Genomic DNA, 24,043 nt, shown 5'->3' with positions numbered 1-24,043 from the left:
CATATATCTGCTTGTCCCAGTGCCTAAGTATAGGTTTGTAGCTCCCGAAAAAAGGCAGGACTCTAGGCTATGGACGATGCAAAAAGTGTTGGTAGCATCTCACAGCCCCAGCTTGGCTGGAGAACGTTGTCTCCTTCCCAGCGTCAAACTGGTGGAGATCACTTATTCCCTGAGCACCTAAGCCCAACCACGGCTGGTAGGTGTTAGTCCCACAGGGAAAGTTGAAAGCAATTTGTCAGATCACAGGCAAACAGCCTTGGTCTTTGCAAAGCACAAACAGGACACGAGGAAGGAGAGCTGCACGGAGAGAGCAAAGGGGCACATACCTCATCTGGCTCACGTGGCTGTCCATCAGGAACGCCCAGTGGTACTGGACAAGAAGCGGGCTGCAGTTGGTCATCTCGATGTAACGCACGCCTTCAGTGTCGTTCAAGATGCAGCCAAAGTCCAGGGCCGTGGGCTGGATACGGAGATTCGGAAAGTAGACTTCTCCCCGAACCGTGACCTGCTCCTCATGAGGGTGCTCAAGAAATCGTATCTTCAGAACCTTCTCTACTACCCGGGTACACAAATCCTCTTCATAAGCAGGGTTAAATCTGATGGAGAGATGAAGTTCCTCCCCTATCTCCAGCTTCACGGGCTGCAAGGAAATGAAGAGTATTAATCACCAGTGTGATGAAGTCCCAAGGTCTGGCAGCACGAAACGTGTAAATGTTCAACGTGTGACCCCAGCGTAGGCTTCTCAGTTCATCCTGCGTTCCCTTCACAGTGTGCGCCTGACTGCAAGCCCCACCACGCTCTTGTCTGAGACTATCTCAGGCTCATCTCACTGTGCTCTGCATCAATACACGAGGAAAATAAATATTCTTCTGCTGAATTTGGGACCCACAGAAGCTATGTGCTAAATACACAACTAAATCAGCACTCTGGCACACCAGGGCCTTTTGCCCCAGCTCTAGAGGAACTCCTTTACCCTCACAGCACAAGCAGCATGGCACTGCAGCCTCACCCTTGCAGGGGCTAGTCACTGGCACAGCACAGAAGTGGTGGCCGTGCCTACAACAAGTGTTTATTAGCAGAGCCCATGTCCAACACCTTCCACCAACAACAGGGCAGGGGCCGGGCAGCGGCTGGAGGAGCTTCCTCAGCCTTCCTGAAAGCAGGGCTGCCCTTGAAGAAAGCAAGCTGCTCTTGAGGTTATCTGAGAATGGCTGCTGGAGAGCTCGATGGCTTCCAAGAGACACCTTTACTACACAGCTTGCCCAGACCTAGCTGCCTGCTCCCCTCTCCTCTCGTCTTAGAGTCAGGATGTATTTCCCCAGTTCAGATGATATTTCATTTCCTTCAGCAGCTCGTTTCAAATCTGATTTAGTTCAGGCCAGTCTACCGCTGAGTCTAAAGAATAAACTTCTCTACTAGAGGACCTCCCAACAGAAACGTACCACCACACTCCCCCCTCTTCAAACCCCACCAGCAGGAAGGCCCACGGCTGCTCACCTGAACGTCTGCAGAGAGGGGCTGCTGGTCTGCACTGCAGATTAAGAAGGGCTGCTCTAAGGCCAGGACAATGCTGAGTGGCAGGGAGGACGCGTTTCTTAAAGAAAGAGGCTGGTACTGCAGAGTTAGGACATCACTGGGTTGCTACAGAAACAGGACACAAGGAAAAAAAAACCAACGTGAAGTGGCCATGGAACTCCTTCCCTTTCTGATGCATTTCAAGTTTTTCAACCTCAAAGGGCATACACCTCTATTTACTATTTTTATTAGTTTCTACCCTTCCAGGTGGTTTTTCTCTAAGTATATCTGATGCCTTTCGTGTTTAGAAACCACACCTTCCCCCGGGGACAGGAAAACACTCTTGCATACAGAGGAGGGACTAGGACCCCGAGAGGAGGCAGCTGCATGAACAAGATCAATAGCAGAAAGTGAACCCAGACCACTTGTCTCCAGTTCTGTATCCTCTCTCGAGAAGAATGGCACAAGATGATTTTTCACTCACATACAGTAATTTCTTACAACCTTATCAGCTCTAGTAGCCTCATAAAAGCAGTGATGCTGGTCAGAGGAGAAAAGCGAGCAGGATTTGGCCCATAGTGGAGAGCCTGCAGCAGCCTAAGGTCAGCTTTGAACATCTACAGGCACATACAGCCAGCTAGAAACCTCAACAGTCGGGCTGCAACGGGTGTCCTGCTGCCTCTGCTCCAGTGACAAGCTGTCTGTAGCCTCAAAGCTCGGCTCCACCTAAGCTATTTTTTCCTGTTTATGCATTGCTCTGGGCTTCCTGCATGGTTTATATCAACTAGACAGTGTTTGGGAAAATGGTTCTGGATGTATCGATATCAAACAGCTGCAGCGTCATAACACTCGATAAATCAGAGCGCATGGCATCAATCAGACCACAGGCAGACATCAGGGATAGCTGAAAAGCTTCTAATTAAACCCAAACTGCCTGCTCACAGGATTTTGTGTCTCTGGAAGCCTGGGAACCAGAGGAGAGACCTGAAAACACAGAAACTAAATAATGAAATATCTTCTCTTTTTCAGACACCTCGCGGGAGAGGGAAAGGTGATGCAGCAGTCAGGATCCAGAGACTTAAGGGCATCTGCTTTGCGCTGGTGTTATCATCACTGCAGCTGAAGGATGTCTGCGGCTCCTTTGAAGAAGGTGAAGCTTGGGGAATTGCAAAGAGCTAGCATCCATACCAACAGCAGAGAAGGCAAAGAGAGACAAGAGATGACAGGTTTTTCTCATCAGCCTGAGGAGCTGACAGGAATCTCAGTTCTTCTCAGCTTCCCTACAGGATCGGTGTTCAGACATCATCGTGCCTTGGAGGATCCCCAAAAACCTCCCTTCACACCGAGTATAGGAACTGGTGTCTCTCTAGAAGTAGCCACGATCCCCCTCAGCAGAGCAGCTGTTATCTCAGTTTTACTTGGGTGAAGTTAAAAACCAGTCCCATCTCTAAAAACATCCTCACTTACTTTACGAAGCACCTCAGGACGGGTGAGGAGGGGGTTTAGCATCGCTCAGCTGCAGCACTCTGCTTGCCCACCTGCAGCCCCAGCACACGAGGTGGCTGTGCAAAGCCCACACTGTTCTCGTGGGTCCCACACATCTCGCCCTGTGCCCTTGGCTCAGCAGCTCAATTCTGTCTCCACATCAAGAAGGCAGAATACAGCTGGTGGGACTGCTCCCAATCCCAGAGGAGCGAAATATTGATCTCAGTGTTAATGGCAAAATCTTGGTCCAGCTCAGCTCAACAGTCAAAGTCCCACGGACTTGGAGAAGCCATTTAACTTCCTCCTTTGAACACAAGCACACGCCCCCACCAGGCTTTCAGTCATCAGCCATGCTCTTCAATGCCAGGATGAAATCCAGAGACTTACCTTCTCCACCCGGAAAGTGATTTCTCTGGAGGACATTTGCAGGACGGGAGCAATGAACTCGCACGTGACATCCACTTGCATTATCTGTGCCTTCCCTGCCTTGCTCCCCACGACGGCGTGGCACAGCAGCTGCTCCTTCACCACCTGCACGGAGGAGTCACCCGTCACCCAGCAGGGGCCAGCAGGGCGTCCCAAAAACGCACTGCATTTGCTACCCACCCAGCCACAGACCATATTACCGCCATCAAGTTACAGCCACTGGGCTCCTCAACAGTCCCCTTTTCTTTTTATGCTGCATCCTATTTATTCTGCTCTCAAACGTCCGTAATGCTACACCCCACTATCCACAAAAAACCCTCGTGAGTCATGTGCTGCCTACTATTGTAATAGTCCCTGCCCCAAATGATTACTGTTTTGATTTGTACCACTGCCAAGCATAATACTTACAGAAAGCTGTAGGAACTGATTTAAAAAAAAATAATAATACAACTATATTAAGGAAAACAGGTGATAGAAGGGCCAATGCTAGCAAACCCTCCCTTGGAAGCTTAGTGGACAGGATCCATGGGAAAAACCCAAATAGCCAGACTGCCTTCAGGTAAAGAGGGGGCCACTCATTCCTAGCAGGTACTGTGCCCTCCTAGAGCTGGTTTTAAAAGAAACCTCCCCAGGAAAGAGATGTCTTGCAGTTCACATGAAAACCCTCTGCTTAAGCTGGATGCTCTTACACTTAAGACTTTTTCCTGATTTCTCATGGTTTCAGTTCCCCAAATTCCTCCCTTCATTTCTCACTCGTCCCTCTGATACAACACCACAACCCAACTTCTCCTCAGAGTCTGCATACTCAAAATCATCCGTGTTGCGTGTGCAACGCAGGGAGTTGGGCTTCTGACCAACCTCAAGAGTATTAAGTTCTCAAGACCCGAGGAAGGTGGAAAGCCCACTCCCAGGGTCTTGGCTTTGACTGCAGGAGGCAGGTAGCCACAGCTCAGCTCACAGATCCCCTATCGACTTTCCAGGCAAGACAGCCTCACCTGCACCCTGATCACTTTATTTCCTTTCTGGTATCTTTTCCCTGTTTCAGCAAAACAAACTGCACAGGGACAGTCCCATCGCAGTCAACTAGGTGAGTAATCGAGTATTCCTCAAGCTACCACCAAGGCAATCCTTTAAAACACCTTTCAAAACACAAGTATCAGCAGGAGCTTGACGCAGATTTATTCCACATTCACCTAAATATCTGTGGTCAGCGGTCTTGGAGAAAGGGAATGCACACCAGGGTTAGCTGGCAGCTTCTCTGCAGAGTTGGATTTCCCTGGAAAGAAGGGTCCAGGGAGGAGAACACCCAGTGATCCTGCTGAAATCTCCCCCTCTGAGCTGCCATCCAAGGGTGCTGCAAGACCTGCCTGCCCTTGGGACCCCGGGACTGGCTGAGAGACTGGGGTGAGCTGTCATGGAAATATTGACAAAGGCCAAGCTGTCAATTATAATGATCCCTTCGAACAGTTTCCCACATGGATGAACATCACCCCGATCACTACAGCTGACACATTGTTCATTTTTCTGCTCCAGGTCTCAGTGCTAGACAAGCCCTCTGCCCATGTTTGTCTACAGAGGGAAAATGATGCTACTCCCAGACACTCCCTCCCTTCACAGGTGTTTTGTTTTACTCACTGCTTCCCCCAGATACATTACTTTGCACTTTTTTATTTACTTTCTGCCTGTGCTCCTAGTCTAAGCGTAACTTATTTTCTCTGCCCTTCCTTTCTGCCTCAGCACATGACACCTTGTAACCTGCCATTTGTCCCTGAACTAGCAATATTTCCTTCAGCCCGTGTTTTGGTATCAGCAGGTTGGGTTTACGGTAGCCATGGAAACATGAAAAAGCCTTAGGAACTGATGGTGGCCAGCGAGGAACTTGTGGCTCTTGAAAGGTAACTTGTGGCTCTTGAAAGCACTTGCTCCTGATGGGGAAGGCTCAGCCCTCGGGGGGGAACCTCACCTGGGGAGTGCTGGAGAAGCCTTCCAGCACCATCTCCATAGTCTTGCCCGGCATCAGCTCCACCCTCTGCGGTTGAACCTTAAACACAGGGCAGGCAGGTCTGGGGCTCTGGGAGGAACCTTGGCCCTTGGTGGTGCTGACAGCAGGGACACGATCGCGCTGGTGAAATGGGCCAAAACCTTCTGTTGACCAGTAGAGCCGATGGGTGTGCCGTCCTTTGTTAGTTATCTTGAAGTGGTAACAGCAGGGATCCAGGCTGGAAGAGAAGAAGAGATGGAAAATGCCATGGGAGCTGCTATCTCCCAGCGGTCACCCAGCTTCAGCACCCTGATGGCGTTATCTGACTGCACACTCAGCAATAAAAGCACCTCCAAAAAGGCTGACCTAGCTCAAAGCTTCAGCAAAAGCCAGACCTTGGTTGCCCCTAAGCTTATCAGCATCCAGCAGCTGCTCTGTTTGCGTACAGCAAGGAAGAGCTGCATGAAGATCATCATCTCAGCTGCTGCAGACAGAGCATCACCAGCCTAGAGACCCTCCGGTGACCTGGGCACCCCTTGCCTCGCTGGTGGGGCCCCTGCCCTGGCACCCACATTATCCCCTCACCCCCCATCCCTTAGGGAGCATCCAACCCTCATCACCCCCAACATGTCATCCTTTGCCTGAACAGTGCAGCTGGTTTTGTGGTTTAGGAAGATAAATGCACTGTGAGAACATAGGATCAACAGAAGTTTCCCCAATACAAACATGGCAGCAAGACCAGGTCTGGCTGCTGAGGGGACAGAGCAACAACGAGAGATGAATAACGAGAGCTAGATATAAACCAAAATGAATATTCAATGGAAATTGATTTCTTCATGTAAAGAAACACTAACTGCAGGCTAGTCTGGAGTAATTATTTTACCCTCTATAAATCTGAGCATGACCAGGACATGAATTGTTCCTGGAACAGTTACTGGTTTTTTGAAAAGGACAGAATACACGGCTTACAAAATGCATGTCTGCCACAAGCAGCTAAATACAGACCTGAGAGCATAGAACAAACCAGTCTTTGAAACAGACTGTTAAAACATGATGCGTACAAGCTTAGTGTGAAATGGTTTATGTGGTGGACAGCACAGATGAAAGCCTGGAGAAGCTCTGGGTGGATGCAGAATTTGGGGCTCTGGGAAAGCCCAACTCATCTGAGATGTTACCTGGGTCCCATCTCAGCTCACCTAGCGGCAGCTCTGCAGCCGACAGCAATGGCAACAACTCCAGAGTCTGCAGACCAAGACGTGAAGGGGGGCAGAGGACAATGACACAAATCACACTGACATTGTCCACTCCGTTGGGTAGCCAATTTGTGGCTGCACAGAGCACAGGACACGCTGGACAAGCGTCAACCTCCCTGCAATGTCCCTGCTTATGTGGGTGGCTTGTGCATGCATATTTAAACCCCCAAAGTCTATCCTAAAGAATAGGATCAACCTGCTCTTTCTACCCCAAAATTTAGGTATTGGACCACTGTGGACCCTCTTTGCAGCCAGGGGAAGGAACGGGCACCTCGAGAAGACTATTCTTCCTGTCCCAAGAGCTCCCCCACACAAGGCAGGCAGCACTTTGAAAAGGCTTATTTTCTCCCATTTACGGGAACATGACTGGTTTCAGACACAGGCGTTAGGACCAGTGAATCCCCTCCTTTGAGCTAAGCTCTTTAACTAACACTTTCAATTTATCCCACCCAAACTCAGTGGAATTCTCCTCCTCTCCCTTTCAGAGCTGGTCCTGCAGCCACCCTCGCCTGCCCGCGCCTCAGGCTGCCGCTGCGGCGGTGACACCGAGGAAAGCTGGTGGGAGAAACAAGGAAAGAGCGACTGTGTCTAATAAAGAGCAGCCTGGCAGGGGAGACAGGGAAGGCGAGCAAACTGAGGGATGGTACGGGGCAAAGAAATTCTGCTGCTCCTCCAGGACTGCGGGGCAGAGGGCAAACAAAACAGCACCATTAATTTAGTCAAGGACCTGCTAACAAGCTACCACCAAGGTTTTCCTGTTGCGAGATGATACTCCATAGTGAAGGGAAAAACAAGCAACATTATCGCAAAGGGAAATATGTTTATACTTGTAATGTAGCATTTTCCACCCAGAGGCTTCCAGGACCTGCTGTTTTCCTCCAAATCTTTATTTGAAAAAGTGAGGAAATATATGTATTATAACTAAAGACAAGTCAGTGACAATTTAACAGCTGGTTTCTATTTTGGTGGCTTTTGAGGCTATCTAACAACTTTCAAATGGCCATAGAAGGTTTCTAAAGGAAGCCCCGTGGCTTCAGGAGAACAGAGCCAGGACCTTGAGCGCTGAAGAACAACTAGCCTGAAGGACTACAGCAAAACTCCTTCTTGCTGAGCCCACGGCAGAAGCGGACGCTGAGAGATCCCCTACCTGAAGTGGGGTCCCAAGTTGAGCTCCGGCGCAAAGGGTTTGTCGGTGACAATCGTGGTGCCAGTGCCAACAGCCCGGACGGGGATAACGTAGGTGTGGCTGTTCTCTATGAACAGGTTCACCTCGTCCTTGAATTTCTCCGTGTCATCCAAGTTCGCTATGACAGCCACAGACACCTCTGTCTCGGGGGGAATCACTCCTTCACTGGGTTCAATCCTCCAGCGCGAGCATTTGTCAGCCTGTAAGACAAGCCAAACACTAACTTAGCATGGAAACCATGGACCCTGGTCTCTTGTGGGGTGCAGGAAAAGGAAGGACTAAAGATATGAGGCAATGCAGAGGCAGATATGTGTCTGTGTCTGTGAGCCCCCCGGGTACACCGCAAGCTGCCCGGGGAGGGAGGGACCGGGACAGCAGTGCCTGAGCAGCTCTGCGGGTCAGTGCCTGGTATGAGCACGCAAACCCCATCATTCATACACCAGTACCACCCACCCCAGGTGGCTTGCTCTCTGCAGAGATGGAAAGCAGGTTTTCACTGCGGAATCAAAGCAAGCTGCTCTGGGATCCCCCACTTTGAGGTTACATTTATCCCCCAAACACCTGGAAAAGCAGCACGAGGGAAATTCAGCCCCCTCCTTGGCCCAGGAGGCTGAGCCTGTACTCTCACACACTGCCTGATGCTCCATCCACAACACCAAGTCCACAGTGCCAGGTCTGGGCTAACCAGCCCCAGAAGTCTGACCCACCTAGCATGGAGAAGAACAAACCTCCTCTGAACCCGTTTTCAAGCCCCTCACAGATCCCCCCTCCAGTGGGGAGCACACCCCACCCAGCCTCAGCACACGAGCCTGTCCTGGCTGCATCAGCCCTGCTCCCCCTGCCAGGGAGCAACCCAACCTCCCTCGGCTACGCAGCTTCTCACACTACGCAGCTTCCATGAATTAAAGAGCCTTTTTCTGCAGCCAGTCTCCAGAGGTGCTCTGCAATGCGATGGAGTCCACCGTAGGTACACGACCCTTACACGTACATTCTTGTGCAACAACCCAGCTGGTCTGACCCCCAGTAGGTGTGAAACTCACCTCACTGCGAGCAGTTTGAGGACAGACCTCACACCTTAGTCTCTATCATTAACAGCAGTTCGACAGAAAGCAAATGCAGATCTAACAGGGAAACCGTGTGGAAACCCATGCCCTTTCAGGAGCAAAGGGTCACAGCGTTCTCTTGGTCTCAGAGCTCCAAACACATGACTCTTAGAGATAAACACCTTCCACAAAATAAAGGGAGAACTTGCAAAAATGATCCAGACTCATTTCTGCTCAAACATCTATGTAAATTCTCTGTTTTACTGAGGGGTCCCCCAGCTAAAACCGCCCCCAGAGCCAGGCTCCTCTTGCTGCATTGGGATGGAATACGTTGCTTTCTCAATCATATAGTGATATGCAAATGTTGCATATAAAAATCAAGTCACAGGTTGCTTGTCAGTCATTTTTGTTAGAAAATAGCCCCACAGATACTTACCATCTTTGCCCTGAAGGATGCAGGGATGACACTCTGATTGGAGAGGTGGAGAGTTCGGGAAGCATCTTGTATAACTTGGATACTGCCAAAATTTATCTTACTTGGATGCACGTAGACAACTGGTCCTTCTCCAGTGCTCACTAAATGGATTTTCTGCTCCAGAATGCGGGTAGGAAAGATCAAAAAAAACAACAGAGAAAGTTTAAAATGATTAGACAGCTCTAAGGGTACTCCTAGACTGGGGGATAATTATGGCTGTTTGAAGTTTTTTCAGTGTTGTAAAACCGAAACAGAAGGCCTGGAGCAAGTGTGGGACCTGGACTGATCCCATCTGAAAGCCACAAGCTCCCGTTATCAGGGGATAAAGAAACCCTGTTTCCCGTGCTTGCTTTTTCACACCTCCTCCACACTGTTAACTCTCCCTCCTCTACCTTGTGCCTGCTCCCACTCCTTTTACTGCTCAGTCTTGCCCCAGACCACCCTCCCTGACTTCTGCTGCTGCACAGCACACTTGGACAGGGACTTTAGTCCCAAAGCTACACCTGTGAAAGCCAGCACAAGTCAGAAGCAAAGCAGGCCCTTTAGAGTAGAGATCACGCAAGTTAGTGGCCTCTGATTTGCACATACGTGTATTCCTGGTATTATATGGATAATGGGCATTAATTATTAATTACATCATTCAAGCAGTATTTTTTTCTTTTGACAGTCTGAGACCCAAAAGTTCTGTTCTTGCAGAACTGGCACAGACTATTGCAGGAGGAATGTGGATCCCTTGGCTAAACCACCTTCTCACATCATTAAAAACATTCAGGAGGCATTCAGGAGATTTAGCAGCATCATTTCCACTTGTTTTATTAAAAGTTTAAATCCCTGTAACCACTTTCAAAATGTCAGCCTTTCTTTCTGTTACAGAAAGCTTAAGGTTCCCAGGAATCCTCTGACATCCTCTTTCATGCTCAGAGAGATGAGAAGGCGTTTTAAAACAGATGCTTCAAAAGTTGATATCATTTTAAATTAAAGTTTAATTAACTATATTTGTTCTCGATTTCAGCTAGATGAAGCCAGGACACTACAGACAACATTCTCTCACCTACATTTTGTTGTCATTGCTGCTGTTGTGTATGCCTGAATGTGAACATCATCTTTCAGGAGGCTTTAGTCCAGGAATGCTTTGCCTCATCCATTTCCAAACTTAGTAGAAAAAAAAGTCTCTGTGCTCCAGGTGCAAGCGGTGTGGAGACTCATGAGTCTTTGGCTGGGGCTCTTGGCAAAGAGATATGATGGATGTTTCTCAGACGTGATGGGCCTGACTTTCAGCATGGCCTCTCACACAGCGCTTGCTTTAGCAGGATTCAGGGATGTCCCTGCGTGCTCCTGAACAAAAGGCCTAACGAAGCACCAGTGCTGTTCATCTAATAGCACAGCAGAGTACGAGACCCAGGGGTTGTTCTGGGCTTCAGACTGGCCTTCTTATCCCGTCTGACCTACCGTAATTAAATGCTGTGTCAGACACTTAGATTACCACCTGGGATGATACATCCTTCCTCTTCTCTAGGTGAAGGGAAGTGGCTGCAAGTATACTTGAAATTACAAGACCTCCTGACCTTGTTGATGTATAGAAACCAGTAAAGTAGGACGTTTAGTTTTAACGTTAACCATCACTTGTGTTTCGCTAGCTTTTATTTTTCCTGTATTTTACTGCAATGTATATAATTTCATTTATACTCTTTTCCTACCTACCCTCTGACATCTTACCCACTTGTAAAACATCTTGAAACCTGTAACTCCTTGCCTAGTGGAGATAAAACAGGCCTTGGACACTCTGGCAAACTCCCTGAGTACATCCCTGATAACAGGGAGCTAAAAATGCAAGACAAGCGCCTGAGAAGACGCCAGTGTCAAGAAAAGCGACTGGAAGCCGGTTTAAACCAACCCCCTCGAAACAAACAGGAGCCGAAGGAGGGATGAGGTCACTCCATGACCATGTATGGACATGAGAAACCTAAAGTTCAGCTAGCAGACAGTGTGAGGAAGACGATGTGGACCACCAAGGCGGGGAGAAGACCCTCACTCTATTTTTACTACGCACGCTCAGACTATGTAAATGAATTCTGAGAACCCATTAGCATAAGACTGTCTTTTCTAGGAAACCTGATGCATAGGTATGCTTTTTGTGTGTGTTAGTCAGAGAGTTTTGTTAGTAAGTGTGGCACTCATGGTGGAGCGATCCCCAGCCTGCCCAGCGCTGTGAATAAAGAATCCCTGCTGAGCAGTTATACTCAGTTCTGACTGTGAAGCTCTTTGTTTCACAGGCATTAGCTGTTGCGTATGCCACAAACCCCTTCTTTCCTTGTCCACACCAGCATATATTACAAGTTCTTGCTTTCCCGGGAAGGATCCCCGGAATTAGCAACCCTGCCTTACGCTTCACACCCCACCAAGATGAGTCGCACAAAGGCCCACGTCCCCTGGAACTCACCAGAGGGGATCCTTCACTCCCAAACACTGCAACATGAGCAACAGTGTCCTGCTCTCCCGTCACCTGGGCCTCCAGGGTCAATGGGACCTCCACTGAGCCGCGAGGCTGGACAATCCCCCACGGCACGGGGCTGGAGTACCACACAGCAGCGTCCTCCTTGTGTTCCTGTAAGGGACAGAGTCAAACGCAACACACAGGAGTGACCTTTGAGGAAACTTTGAACTCCTCAACATCTACACAATGGCAATTCACACACATTTTCAAAAATCCCCAGGAGAAAGCAAAAAGGTACAAAGCAAGATGCAAGACTTGTGTGGGCTTAGCGTCCTCAGGAGGTCCAAAAGCTGCTGCACCCACAAACACCCACTCCTGTGCTGGCAGCCTCCTTGCAGCAGCTTTTCACAACCCTCTACGTTCTCCTGCATGAAAGCACCCCAAAGACGAGAATATAAACTGCTTCCTAAAGAGTTTAAACTGCTTCCTGAAGTTCATATTCAGGTAGCTTCCTCTTCTCAGCAACCTTTAGGTTTGAATATAAACCAGCAAGGTCTTATCCAAAACCCTTTTTTTCCCTGATAAACCCCTTGATAACATCTGAGGGCAGGAGGCGGATGCAATGCCAAACCTGAGGGAGAACCCTGTAGCAGCCTGGAAGATCGCTGTCGTTCACAAGGGTCAGCGTCTGCTGACAAGGGAATTTTAGAAAGCACCGTCCAAACATCACGACGGGGTTGAGCACTCGCAGCGGAGGAACCACGCATCTAGGCAAAGAGATGACCAAAAGGGAATTAGAGATACCGAGAGAATGTAGAGGTCGTTTACTCCCCAAGTAGTGTGAAATAGAGCATAACACATTTGTCAAATAGACACTTAATACCCCTACAGCGATAAATCGCCTTTAACTTCTTCTGACTCAACCACCTGGTTGGGGCAAAGCCCTGGGACTCAGCCTCGCAGAGGCTGCCAAGTGCCCAGGCAGCGCACGGTGCCCTGTCCCAGAGCTGCCTGATCAGCTCTGCCCACTCTTTGCCCCAGGAGGCTTGCAAGGACCCTCCCAACAGTCTCAGCAAGGCGTGAGCTCTGGGGGAGCCTTCCCACCAAGGACCAGTGCTCACCAAGGCTCAAAGAGCACAAGACTCCTGTGTCTCAGTGAAAACGACTCCCTCCTCTCCCACACCGCTGTTGCCTTGCCTGAGAACTCAGCCCTTTGCCCCAGCGATGGAGGGCACAAGCCACCCCCTGCCTTAGGCAGTGGGGGATCACCCTCTCCCAGTTCCTGCACCCCCACGGCTCCATGCACTGTCTGTCCCCATTTGCACTTGTTTTACAAAACTGCAGCCCAGGCACTGACTGGATGACTCTGCCTGGGAGAGGGAACAGCACAGTGAACTCATCCCTCTTGGAATTAAACCGACACCCACTGCAGCACAACAGCATTGAACCTGGCTGCAGCAAGAACAACTTTTGGCTTCAGTCTGAGAACATTAACGCTCAAAAGAACCAGAGGGAAGCAGAGAAACCTGAGCTCACCTTCCACATCAAGGACTATTTTCCCCTTCATACGATTGTGCTTTGAGCTCTCCCTCACCAGTCCTGCCATAAGCCCCTTTCCCATTCTCATGCACCTTCGTTAACTGACCCAGACACCAGCTCTCAGCAGGCTGCTCACTGCGGCCCAAATGAATGCTGTAGTTTGGCTGCAACCCAGCACAAGTCCACCACTTGCAGGAAGGAGGAAAGATGGCCCTTTGGAAATTTATTACACCTCAAGCACCAAAAAACATGCCCATAATGAATATAATTACTGTTCCCCTTAGAAAAAGGCTCAGGGCCATGCCTGTCCATGGAGCACAGGTGCTGCTTTCAGAACACTGCCGATCTCACATCTAGCTGGGCAGAACTAGCTCATTAAGCAACACTTGTCATTTGGAGATGCAGCCAGCAAACCACGTGCAAGGCAGCGTGGTGCTGGATGCACGAGGAGAGACGACGAGCTGCAAGGGAAGCGCCGATACCTGGCTGTGAGGAGCAGCGCCGACACCGCCTTGCCAACACCGCACACGTCCACCACCAGTGCCAGCTCGTAGCTCTTCACAGTGTTGGAACACAGGGTGACCTGGTGGAAGAGAAGAGCATCGAACACTTCATCACTCCCAAAAGCCATCGTCCACGTGTGCTGTCCTCCGGTTCTTGTTCCACGGGCAGGAAAGGGAGGATTTTGCCCTAACTCTTCTGCTGGTCCATGTACAGAGCACAGTTGCTGGGAGTAACAAAAGTCTTCTGACAAATCTGCTTTGTTAAATACACCTTGCACTTACCAGGGCATACGTAAGCACGATTAGATTAATGCTCTACTCACCACTGTATTAAAATTAAGGGACTAATTTTTAATCTCAACTACAACAGCATAAATCCAGAGGCAATCTGTTGACTTCAACATTCAGCTTTACGTTGAGAAGCTGAGGGCAAAATGCAGCCCAGCAGGTGCTGTGCAGTTCATGGCTGCCAGAGCTTTTTCAGTCCCCACTGGAGATCACCGCAGTGAATACAACTCATTCTGCTCATCAGGAGAGGAGAAATAAGACCAGGAAGAAAAGCAACCTGCTTTATACAATGACATCTCTCTTTTTAACAGCCACCTTCTGTCCTCATCCTTCCTCTGCCCACTTTAAATCAAAGAAACTGCTCAAAGCAGCTCTCAAAACCATATGAATGGCTTCTGTACTTGACCATATGGTACATGATCTTCAGCTTACGATTTTGGAAACAAAGCAGCGGTCCTTCAGAAAAGCCCCGCAGTAATGCAGCTAACAGAAGCCTAACACTAGTGCAGGTATCTTACTCGCGTTATGCTCAAAGCTAGCGGTGCTAAAGCCCTCTCATCCCTCAGAGAAGCTCCAGCTCCACCCGCCGAGCACGTATGGCCGGACTCTTCCCATACCTGGATATCCAGGAATCCCAGGGGGTGGATGGTCCCTCTGCGGGGCTTTAGGGTAAATTCGGTTGGCCTGAGGCGAGGTTGGGCTCCCTTTCTCCGGAGCAGGCGAGTGTTGTCTGACATCTGAACAGAACTGCTGACACTGGGCTCTCCCAAGCCGTCCCCAGGAATGCGAAGGTTGAAGGTCAGGGGCACCAAGGAGGTGTTAGTGAGGCGACACGACAAGGTGTGAGGAAAGCCTGGGAAAATGACACAAATATGAATTTATGCATCAACTGTCCTGTGATTCCTGGTGTAAATAGCCTGTTATGATAAAACTGGGTTTGGAGTTTAGCTCTTTTCAATCTGAAGTGCAGCTAACTGAGAAGCTACGCAAGGAATTAATTGTCACTTAAGTTCCCTTTTAGGCTGATGACAGAGATTGCTGCCTTGGAAATGCCCACTCTTAGCGATGCTGAACACCACAAGTTTCTCTCTCTCTAACTGTGAGGAGCTCTCTCACCTGCCCCCAAACCAGCACCAATTAGTTCTCACTTACGAGTGTCCATCCAGACAGACCATTTATTCTGAAAATTCAACCCGTAAAATGCCCTGTGAACTCTGCGAACACTCCTACAGTTTTCAGTATATAAAGTCATCGAGGAGAAGCTACAGTAAAAGAAAGGAAGGATGAAATTGGGAACGACAGCATGATGCAAAGCACTCTAATGCAGTTTCTCTAGGCAGGATCCTTAAGGCATCTCCTGTCTGGGGCTACCAGACTGAGCACATGCCAACTCCCAGCCCACCGCACTGGAGGCAAACCTGATGCTTGCTCAGAAATCAGCAGGAGCCATGTTCCACCTTCCCTAACGAATGGGACATGGCTTCCACACTGCACACTGGCCCGCAAAGGTCGACATCACTTTAGCTGTGATACTCGCCTTCCCTCATGGAAAACCAGCGACACAACCACACCTGGTGGGGTGTTCTGCAGAGACCTGCTCTGGCGTGGACATCTGGCTTGGCTGGCCAGCTCTGTGAGAAGGAGACATCTCCCGTGGCCTGCTTACCAAGCGTCCTTTGAATACAGACGGGGAGGAAAACCAACTGCAGCCACAGCAGGGAGTTTCTCCATGTCCAACAACAGTGACCACTGCCCACCTCCAGCAGTTACTCCAGCAGGGAGGCAGGAGGGGCACAAAAAGGACAAACACAGACTTCACAGTCCCAAACGAGACCAAAGTCGCCAGATGCAGGTCAACAGTCAGCAGCACAGTTAAAAGAAGCAAAAATACAATAGCTGCCTTCAGCTGAAAAGGCCTTATTAATGAAATGAGATTAGGGAGGATGAATCTCCTATTACATAACCACATTTCTGCCTGGTGTGTTTCTTGTTGTTTTATTCAAAAGAAAACAAAGAAGTGGCAGAGTGGTGATGGAGGGAGGGGAGAAGCAGCTCAGGAAAGGTAATGAGTCTTCTTAAAAAGTCCATGAACAGCTTGAAAACACAGAGGCATCCTGGGCACAGAATGATAATGGCCCTTCAACCAATCCACAATTGATTTCACCTTTAAACTGCAGATCATCTCAGTAAAAAGCCTTTTGTGAGACTGAGATGGAGAACCAGAATCTGCATTTCAATGGAGACGCTCTGGATGGTCAGCCCCTGGCTCTGTCAGCAGAGCTGGGCTTGTGGTGGGGAAGGAGGAGCCCATGGTCCGAGGACATCAGTGCCTGATTCAGAGCTACTGCTTGGGCATGTTACCTGGTGGGTGACGACGACGGGCCCTCACAGCGTTAATTAACATCTCGCACTAAAGGTCAGGCAGGTAAATGGTATCCTTGCCTTGCAACAGGAACATTTACCCAGAGCAGCTACAGGCCAGTACGTGGCTTAAACTCCCTTCTGCTGCAGTCCCGTCCCCTGGGCCCTTCTGGGACAAGGAATTTCACAGTCACTCTGCTGCCAAGGATTGGGAGATTGGGGCTGAACAGACTACGAGGACACCAGAAAATACTGACTTTCTACTCCTTTGGTCCTATTTGATCTCACGATGGCACAAGACCGCCTAAGCAACCAGCAGCCCTGGCTTTAACACCCTGAAGGCTGCTATGGAGGAACACAAGTGACAGATGATCTTATTTTAAAGTGGTCCATTTTGGTAATTCACAGAGCTCTCAACCCACGGCCCAAGCCCAGGGCACACTCACCAAAGGAGACATCTCCGAAGTGGAGGGCAGGGACGTCGAAATGAAAAGTCGGTCCAATGACACAGCCCCTGCAAGGACAAAGACGGGCAGAGGAGGCGTTGGCTCAGTTAGAGAGAATGGCAAAGCGTTCAGCTTTCCTTACCGCTCGGGTGGGTAAAAGCTGCTCTCGGAACCACGGTGGGTTTCAAATCAACCTGTCACCCCTGTGCTCAGCACAGCACCCATGTGGACAGCAGGCAGCCAAAGCAAAGTGGTCAGCAGCCAACAGCTGCTGCTGAGGCTCAGGGCACCACGGCAGGGTGTGCCCCCACGCTGCTGCTGGCCCCATGAAGGTCCCTGAACAAGGGATGGCTCTGTGCCTCGGTTTCCCCACCCGTAATGTGATGGACAGAGGTGTCCACACAAAAGGGGACTCATTGTAACTAGCCTTCCCAGCCACAGGTTCCCTGCTTTGGTATTTCTTAGCTGGAACTGGTGTTTCCATGGCGTATATGAACACCTTTCTCAGAAGACCTGATCCACACAATCATTACACATGCAGGACTTTGAGGCATGAATCCAGGGGAGCCCCAAACATCCATTGAGAAGAGCAGCAACAGTTCTACACAGCGGACAGCTGAATCTTGGAGGGAAGTATCAGCTTGTCACCAGTGCACCAGCTGACACATCCAAGAGCAACAGTCTTAAACCGCCGAACACGGGTGTCCCGAACCCACCACACCACCTCGCCCATCCTTAAACTCAGCAGACAGGCTCCAAACTCCAAAACTCACTCACATCCACTGAAATCAGTACTTGAAGCTGCACAACATTCATTAATTGACTTCATGGTTGATGACAATCAATGTCAGCTCTGCCTCAGTTAAAAATCAAGGGCCACAGTGAATAGTGCCTTCTCATTTTATTCACAGGACTGACACTGTCATTATCCACATGTTCTGCACACGAACAGACCCCAGCATCCCGCAGGAGGGACCTGCGTCCATCCGTGCTGTCCCATTTCCAGCATCCCTTTCCAAACACCAAAGAAACAAGCATCCAGCACCTCGTAAGGTTGGTTTCCAAGTAATAATAGTCACCTATGGTCTTGGCACCTTCTGACTGCACAGTCAAAGAGCACTCAAAAACTGACTTTCAGGAGTTTCCATCCAACACTACTTCTCAATTCTTGCAGCTGAATCAGCTCCTAAGAATGCGCCAGGTACCAAATCCCTGCTGATGGTGAAGTTCCTTCTTCAGGTACCTCACATAACCAGACTTGACCTCCCAAGCCCTAACAGCTTACTCTAGACAGAGCAAAGGGAGCAGACACGCTTTCTGTCACAGCATTTGCCAGGAGACGATGGAAAACTACCTCCAAACCAGCCACGACTGGGGATGACACCAGGAAACTGCCAAGGATGAGCCTTGCCAGGCAAGTGGGGAAATGACTGCCATTTCTGCTGAGTGCACCGAATCTGTGCTCTAGGAAGTTAAACTGGAATGACTGCCCAGAAGGCTCAGGCAAGGAGCCAACCCAGAGCTGATAACAGTACAGCTTGCAAGAGAATGAGGGAAAAGGCAGTGGTTTTGGCAACAACTGTGTTTTACAGTAGCATTAAGTAATGCATGCGTGAAGGGAGATCAGGGTCCTGGCAAAGTAGGAAGGATAACACAAGGCGGGAGAGGAACTGCTTGAACTCTCATCCCCGTTCCTTCCTTTACAGCCCAGTGTCCCACCAGCCAGCTCGCCTCCGTTCAAAAGAGCCAGAAGCTTTTCTCCATGGAGGACAAAATCCAGTGCACAAAAGCTTCCGAAGAGGGAGGCTCAGCTGGAGCTGGTGGGTGGACATCTCAAGGGCATTTGAAAACAAACAGCTTGAGCTGTGGGGCTGGAGAATGACAGAAGGGCTGGAGAGGGATCCTTGAAAAAGGCAAGACAGAGCTCAAGGAGGCAGATGCCATCTCAGGGAGGAGAGGACTGCAATGGGAATTGCTGCTGAGGGACAGCTGCATGGGAGTGGGCAGGTGTGCTGGGGTGCCATCAGATGGGCTGCACAGAAGCCACCATCCAGGGAGGAGGAGTATGAGGATGGGGAAGAAATAAATAAAAAAGGACCAGCAATCCTCTTTCACTGAGACAGAAGGTCTGCACTGAGCCCAGGGGGTGCTGGCCAAACAGGGCAGAGAGTGGCCACAGAGAAGGGGAGGGCATGCTGGGCACTGGGAGCCAGGGCATCACTGGGGAAAAAAGGACCACTTCATTTGGCTGTGGGGAAGCCAAAACACAACCATCCCTCCGACAGCTCCTTCCTTCCTTCCCCAGGAGCAAGGCCACTGCGGGGCAGAGGCAGCGGGCACTGTCCAAGCAGTACTGTATTCTACCTGTGATAAGTGCAGCCTTACCAGCAAAACCTGCCCTTGCTCAAGGAGAAAGCTACTCATGCAATAACACCCCGTGACCGATTTGGGGGAGGGACAGATGATTGTGAAATGTTCCCTCTTGATTTCCAAAAAAAGCAGCACTTTCCCTCCAAACACAAAGCCAACGTAATTGTTTCTCTACTGAGGTCAACAGACCTACTCACCACTCTTCTCTTGCAAAGTAATATCCTTTTTGTTCTTTTTTATCCATTTCCCTCACCTTATTGGTAAAGTCGACCACAGATTCCTCCCATTGCTTTACTGCTTTTGTCTAGTGCCTCCCAGCAGCAGCAGCCCAGGAAGCTGGTTGCTGAGGAGGCACAGGCAGCCCCACAGCTCCAGAGCACCCAGCACCAGCCTTCCTGCCTACACCACGTCATCCCACCAGCCCGTCGTTAAAGACCAGCTGGGACAAGTTTGCATGCTGCTGCGGTCCTGAGAAGTGAGCTTTGCCTCTCCTGTCATCAGCTTTTTTTCCCCCTTCTCCCCTTTGCTTGGTGAGGATTATTATCTTTTGCCGTGGCACCAGCCCACGGGATGATGCCCGAGTCCGTGTGACAGCACCTGCCGCAGAGCTCCCCGTCTCCCGCGTCAGCACTGCTCTGGCTGCAGAGAGGAGGTACCACAGCGCTGGCTGCACAAGAGGACAGCTTGTCCCAACCCATGAGCATGAGAGGTGATGCTGAGGCTGCTGGTACCCATTTGGGATGGATTATTAACAGAGGGTTTTAAAAACACTGCCTCTGGCTGCAGTCACCCAGGCTGGCCCATCCCCAAAGCCCTGCTGGCCTTGCTGTGTGTTCAGGGGGGGTGGCCCAGACCATCTACCGCCCAAAGCTGATGCCATCCCGCTGTCTGCGGTGGCCCAAGGGCGAATGAGCTACCTGTAGGAAGGAGTCACTCCAGCTCCTGGGTACCCGGACTGGGCAGCAGGCATCTCCGCACCTTTCCTGTACCACCTCCAGTCAAACTGTTTTCCAGCATGGGTAGTCACTTAAAGCCCTGGGGCCCTCACACAGAGACGTGTGAGAACCTGCTGCTGCCAAATTCTGTGCAAACAGCATCCTGGAAAGTCACAGAGCCACCCGCCTCAACCATGAAGGCAAAGCTCCTTCCCAGAGGAACCCAAGACTTTGAAAGTTAAACTGGGTATTGAGAGCACAGGAGGCATGGTCACAGGTGGCAGCAGGTCGAGGGAGCTGATCCTGCCCCTCTACTCCACTCTGGTGAGACCCCCCCCTGCAGTGCTGTGTCCAGCTCTGGGGTCCTCAGCACACGAAAGACATGGACCTGTTGGAGCGGGTCCAGAGGAGGCCACAAGAATGATCAGAGGGATGGAACACCTTTCCTGTGAGAACAGGCCGAGAGAGTTGGGGTTGTTCAGCCTGGAGAAGAGAAGGCTCCGGGGAGACCTTACTGTGGCCTTTCAGTACTTCAGGGGGGCTTATAAGAAAGATTTGAACTGGATTTTTAGTAGGACCTGTCATAATAAGACAAGGGGTAATGGTTTTAAACTTAAAGAGGGAAGATTCAGACTAGATAGAAAGGAAAAAATGTTTTACAGTGAGGGTGGTGAGACAGGTAGATGCCCCATCCCTGGAAACATCCAAGGTCAGGTTGGACGGACCTCTGAACAACCTGATCGAGTCGATGACGTCTCTGCGCATTGCAGAGGGGTTGGACTAGATGACCTTTAAAGGTCCCTTCCAACACAAACTATTCTACAATTCTATGATTTCCTCTCACAGACAATTATACTTCATTTGCTGCTGCAACTGCAAGGTTCAAACTGGAGTCAGGTTAAAAAGCCTTGGCTCTTAGCGTGGGGATGCTGGGATCCGAGCCAAGGCTAAGACCTTAGACAACACCTTTTTTTCTCTGTTTCATCCTAAAATGAGGTAGGTGGGAGACGATTACCCAGAGACAGCTACAGATGTGCCCACCAAGCTCCTATAACCCTCCTCACCTGATAGTCAAGGTCACAGGCTCAGGGGATCCGTTCACACTGAACCTGAATTCTTCTGTGAACTCCCCCAGGATGGTGGAACTGAAGGAGATCCGGATGACTTGCAGCCTGTCCGGCAAAATGATGCCCTCCTGGGGGAGGAAGGTGAAGCAGGAGCCCAGAGCTGTAGCCGGAGGGACCAAGTTGAAGACAGCATCGATGGCTCCTTTGTTAAACAGGACCACCTGCAGCAGCAAGAAAGCAAAATGGAAATACATAAGGAATCTTCCTTTCTTACAGAAGGATGATTTGTCTTCTGATTAAGCAATTAACGTCTGTAAAAAGCAGAAGATGCTGTGTGCTGCTGCTTGGCAGAAGCCAAAGAAAATGCAACAGGACAAGTTCTGCCTTTGGGTTTTTCATACAAAGCAGTGACAGCTTCATAGAAACAGTCACTCGGGGTTTATGCCACTGACACAGAGCAGCCCACTTCGACGTGCAGTGCAGAGGAGCTGCTCAGCATCACCAAGTCGATTCAGACCTGTCCCTAAGAGCAAGGAAGGGCAGTTGCAGCATTACTAGTGAATCATCACACAACTGATTCTGCTCCCGACGAGTCCGATCCTGCCGAGGGCAGAACACATTGCAGCCAACAAGTTTACTGCATGTAGAAGACACCTCAGGGCAGCACTATAACCAACTTCAGAAGCACTCCCCAACTCTGCTATGGCATGTAATTTAGTTTTCTTATTTTTTCGTTAATGGGATACTTTCTTAGTCTTTGCTCAAACAGACGTGTCAGGAAAGGATGAGCGTGCAGTGCACAGCAGCTCCATCTATTCCAAAGAATTTCTCTTTCCTAAATATTCACAGCCACCATCTAAGACTTTACCGTTACCAGAATAAACTGCAAATTTAGAACTAAGCCGTATTTTGTTGAACACTTGAGAGATCTACTGCCTCGATCAAGTGACACAATCCCGCAGCACTTGTTGAGAGTCAGCTCTTCTCACGTTGGGCGAGAAATGCCCACAGCTGCTGCGAGTACCAGCACGCTGTCAGGCACCAACAAACCCACCCGAAGCAAAGCGGTAAAGTTTCTGATTGCTGCGGGGTGATATCCTGCCATTTCCATGGACTTAACTATCTGCTTTGGATTTCTTTTCCCTAATTTTTGTCCTTGTAAAACCTGGTAGAAAAATTGAGACAGAAGCAGAGAGATGTCCCTTATTTTTTAATTTTGCAGCTGCTGTTAAAAATATTCATGTATTCAAGATCTGCAAGGGTAACCTGAAAACTACTCTCTCCTCTCTTGTCTTTTACCCCTTGGTGACAAATTGCACTTAGGGATCCAACGCTGAGCTGAGGTTTACCTCCAGTCTAGCTGCTTAGTACAGCACTAACAGTATCATCTACTTAGTCACATTTTCTCAAGTCATGAAAATAATAAAATGATAATCAATAAAGTATCACCATTACAAATGCATAGAGAGCACAATATTTTGGTAAGAAAACACCTTAATGTGTCCTTCCCTGCCACAGTCAAGCTTTTGAAAGTATTGCCTCATTTTCTACCTCTTTCAGTTGCCCTATCTTATTTTTTTGCAGAAGACACCATTGGCAGGGGGAGGCAAATATGTAGAAAATTCCTTTGCTTCATTTCCAGAAATGCTTTGCTCTTCATAGAGATGCAGCAAATCTGAAGAGTGGCGAGAGACTGGTCAGCAAGGGAAAGCACTCCCAGTTCCGTTGCAGGACACAGCTCTGAGCCAGAGGCTGGACAGCTTTCCTCCAACTCCCAGGAACCGGCAGCACGCGCTTAACCGAAAACTGGCTGCAGTGGACTGGAGTTCAAACACAGTAAATTTGTTCCAGCTGCTTTTTAACAGCCCGGGTGCAAAGGTGCATTGCATCCAGGGCTGAAACAAAAGCCTCTGAATATTTATCTTTTTGTCCCAGTGTTGCTTTCATGTGTCAAGGGGGTATTTTTTCACATGAAGCCTCCCAGCTGATCTCCAAGGAAGGTTGCCAAAAAGCAGGGATTAAGACTTCACAAGCAACATATGCACCTTTCAGATCCCATCAGAAGTATCCAGATTCTGGGAAAGCCCCCAGATTTGACTAGTATGTCAAATACTCCCTGCTCACAACGACCCGAGTTGCCAGAAATCCCACAGGTCCACGAGGCTCACTGCTGCCCTGGGAGCCATCAGGATCCCCCCCAGCCCCTCAGAATCCCGACTGCTCACCTCATAGCTGTGCTCTAATCCAACAAAAACCTTCCCGATGTCCAGCTGCTCAAAGCTGAAGCGGAGCCGAGGCCCTATGCCTTCCCCTTTGATGCGCAGGGGCAGCCTGGTCTCGCGGCCTGGGGAGAGATTTCCACTTCAGTACAGTAATTCCCTCTGTTATCCTGGACTGTCCAGGCTGCCTCAGTGCTAGTCGCTGACTCTGGGCTGGATGGGACCAGCTCTAGGTGCTCCAGGAGGAGATACAGGACTCTTCCCTGCCCTCAAGAGATATGCCTTGGGGCTGGCTTCTAATTTCTAACCAACCCCTCGGGCTGGTTTCTCATTTAGCCATCAGTTTGCACCCTGAAAAAGCGATGCTGAGTTTAAAACACAGTCTCTGAATTTCTTCCCATGTGCTTAGGATGAGCTCTGAAATCCATTCAGTGAAGGCACAAAGCTCGTGAAACAGAACTGAAGATAAAAATACACCATCTATACTGACGCAATCGGAGACAAGAGCACAGGAGCC

At 49.7% G+C, this 24,043-nt stretch overlaps 1 protein-coding gene across 1 annotated transcript in view; it reads right to left on the bottom strand.

Moving 5' to 3' along the window:
* The window catches only part of LOC141935864 (hydrocephalus-inducing protein homolog), a 91,017-nt gene that overhangs the window by 32,950 nt on the left and 34,024 nt on the right, over positions 1-24,043 (bottom strand). Inside the window, exons 10-22 of the mRNA XM_074852511.1 lie at positions 23,533-23,651; positions 21,305-21,528; positions 16,936-17,003; positions 14,746-14,981; positions 13,820-13,920; positions 12,430-12,565; positions 11,805-11,969; positions 9,326-9,478; positions 7,808-8,046; positions 5,390-5,645; positions 3,388-3,531; positions 1,498-1,641; positions 323-640 (exon numbers count right to left, since the gene is read on the bottom strand). Of these exons, the coding sequence (XP_074708612.1) occupies positions 323-640; positions 1,498-1,641; positions 3,388-3,531; positions 5,390-5,645; positions 7,808-8,046; positions 9,326-9,478; positions 11,805-11,969; positions 12,430-12,565; positions 13,820-13,920; positions 14,746-14,981; positions 16,936-17,003; positions 21,305-21,528; positions 23,533-23,651 (2,303 nt within the window). The remainder of the gene's footprint in view (positions 1-322; positions 641-1,497; positions 1,642-3,387; positions 3,532-5,389; positions 5,646-7,807; positions 8,047-9,325; positions 9,479-11,804; positions 11,970-12,429; positions 12,566-13,819; positions 13,921-14,745; positions 14,982-16,935; positions 17,004-21,304; positions 21,529-23,532; positions 23,652-24,043) is intronic.

Source organism: Strix uralensis, chromosome 29, assembly GCF_047716275.1.
Source record: "Strix uralensis isolate ZFMK-TIS-50842 chromosome 29, bStrUra1, whole genome shotgun sequence".
Lineage (NCBI taxonomy): Eukaryota > Metazoa > Chordata > Aves > Strigiformes > Strigidae > Strix > Strix uralensis.
Note: the sequence above shows the minus strand (reverse complement) of the source record. Positions and strands in the feature narration are given on the sequence as shown.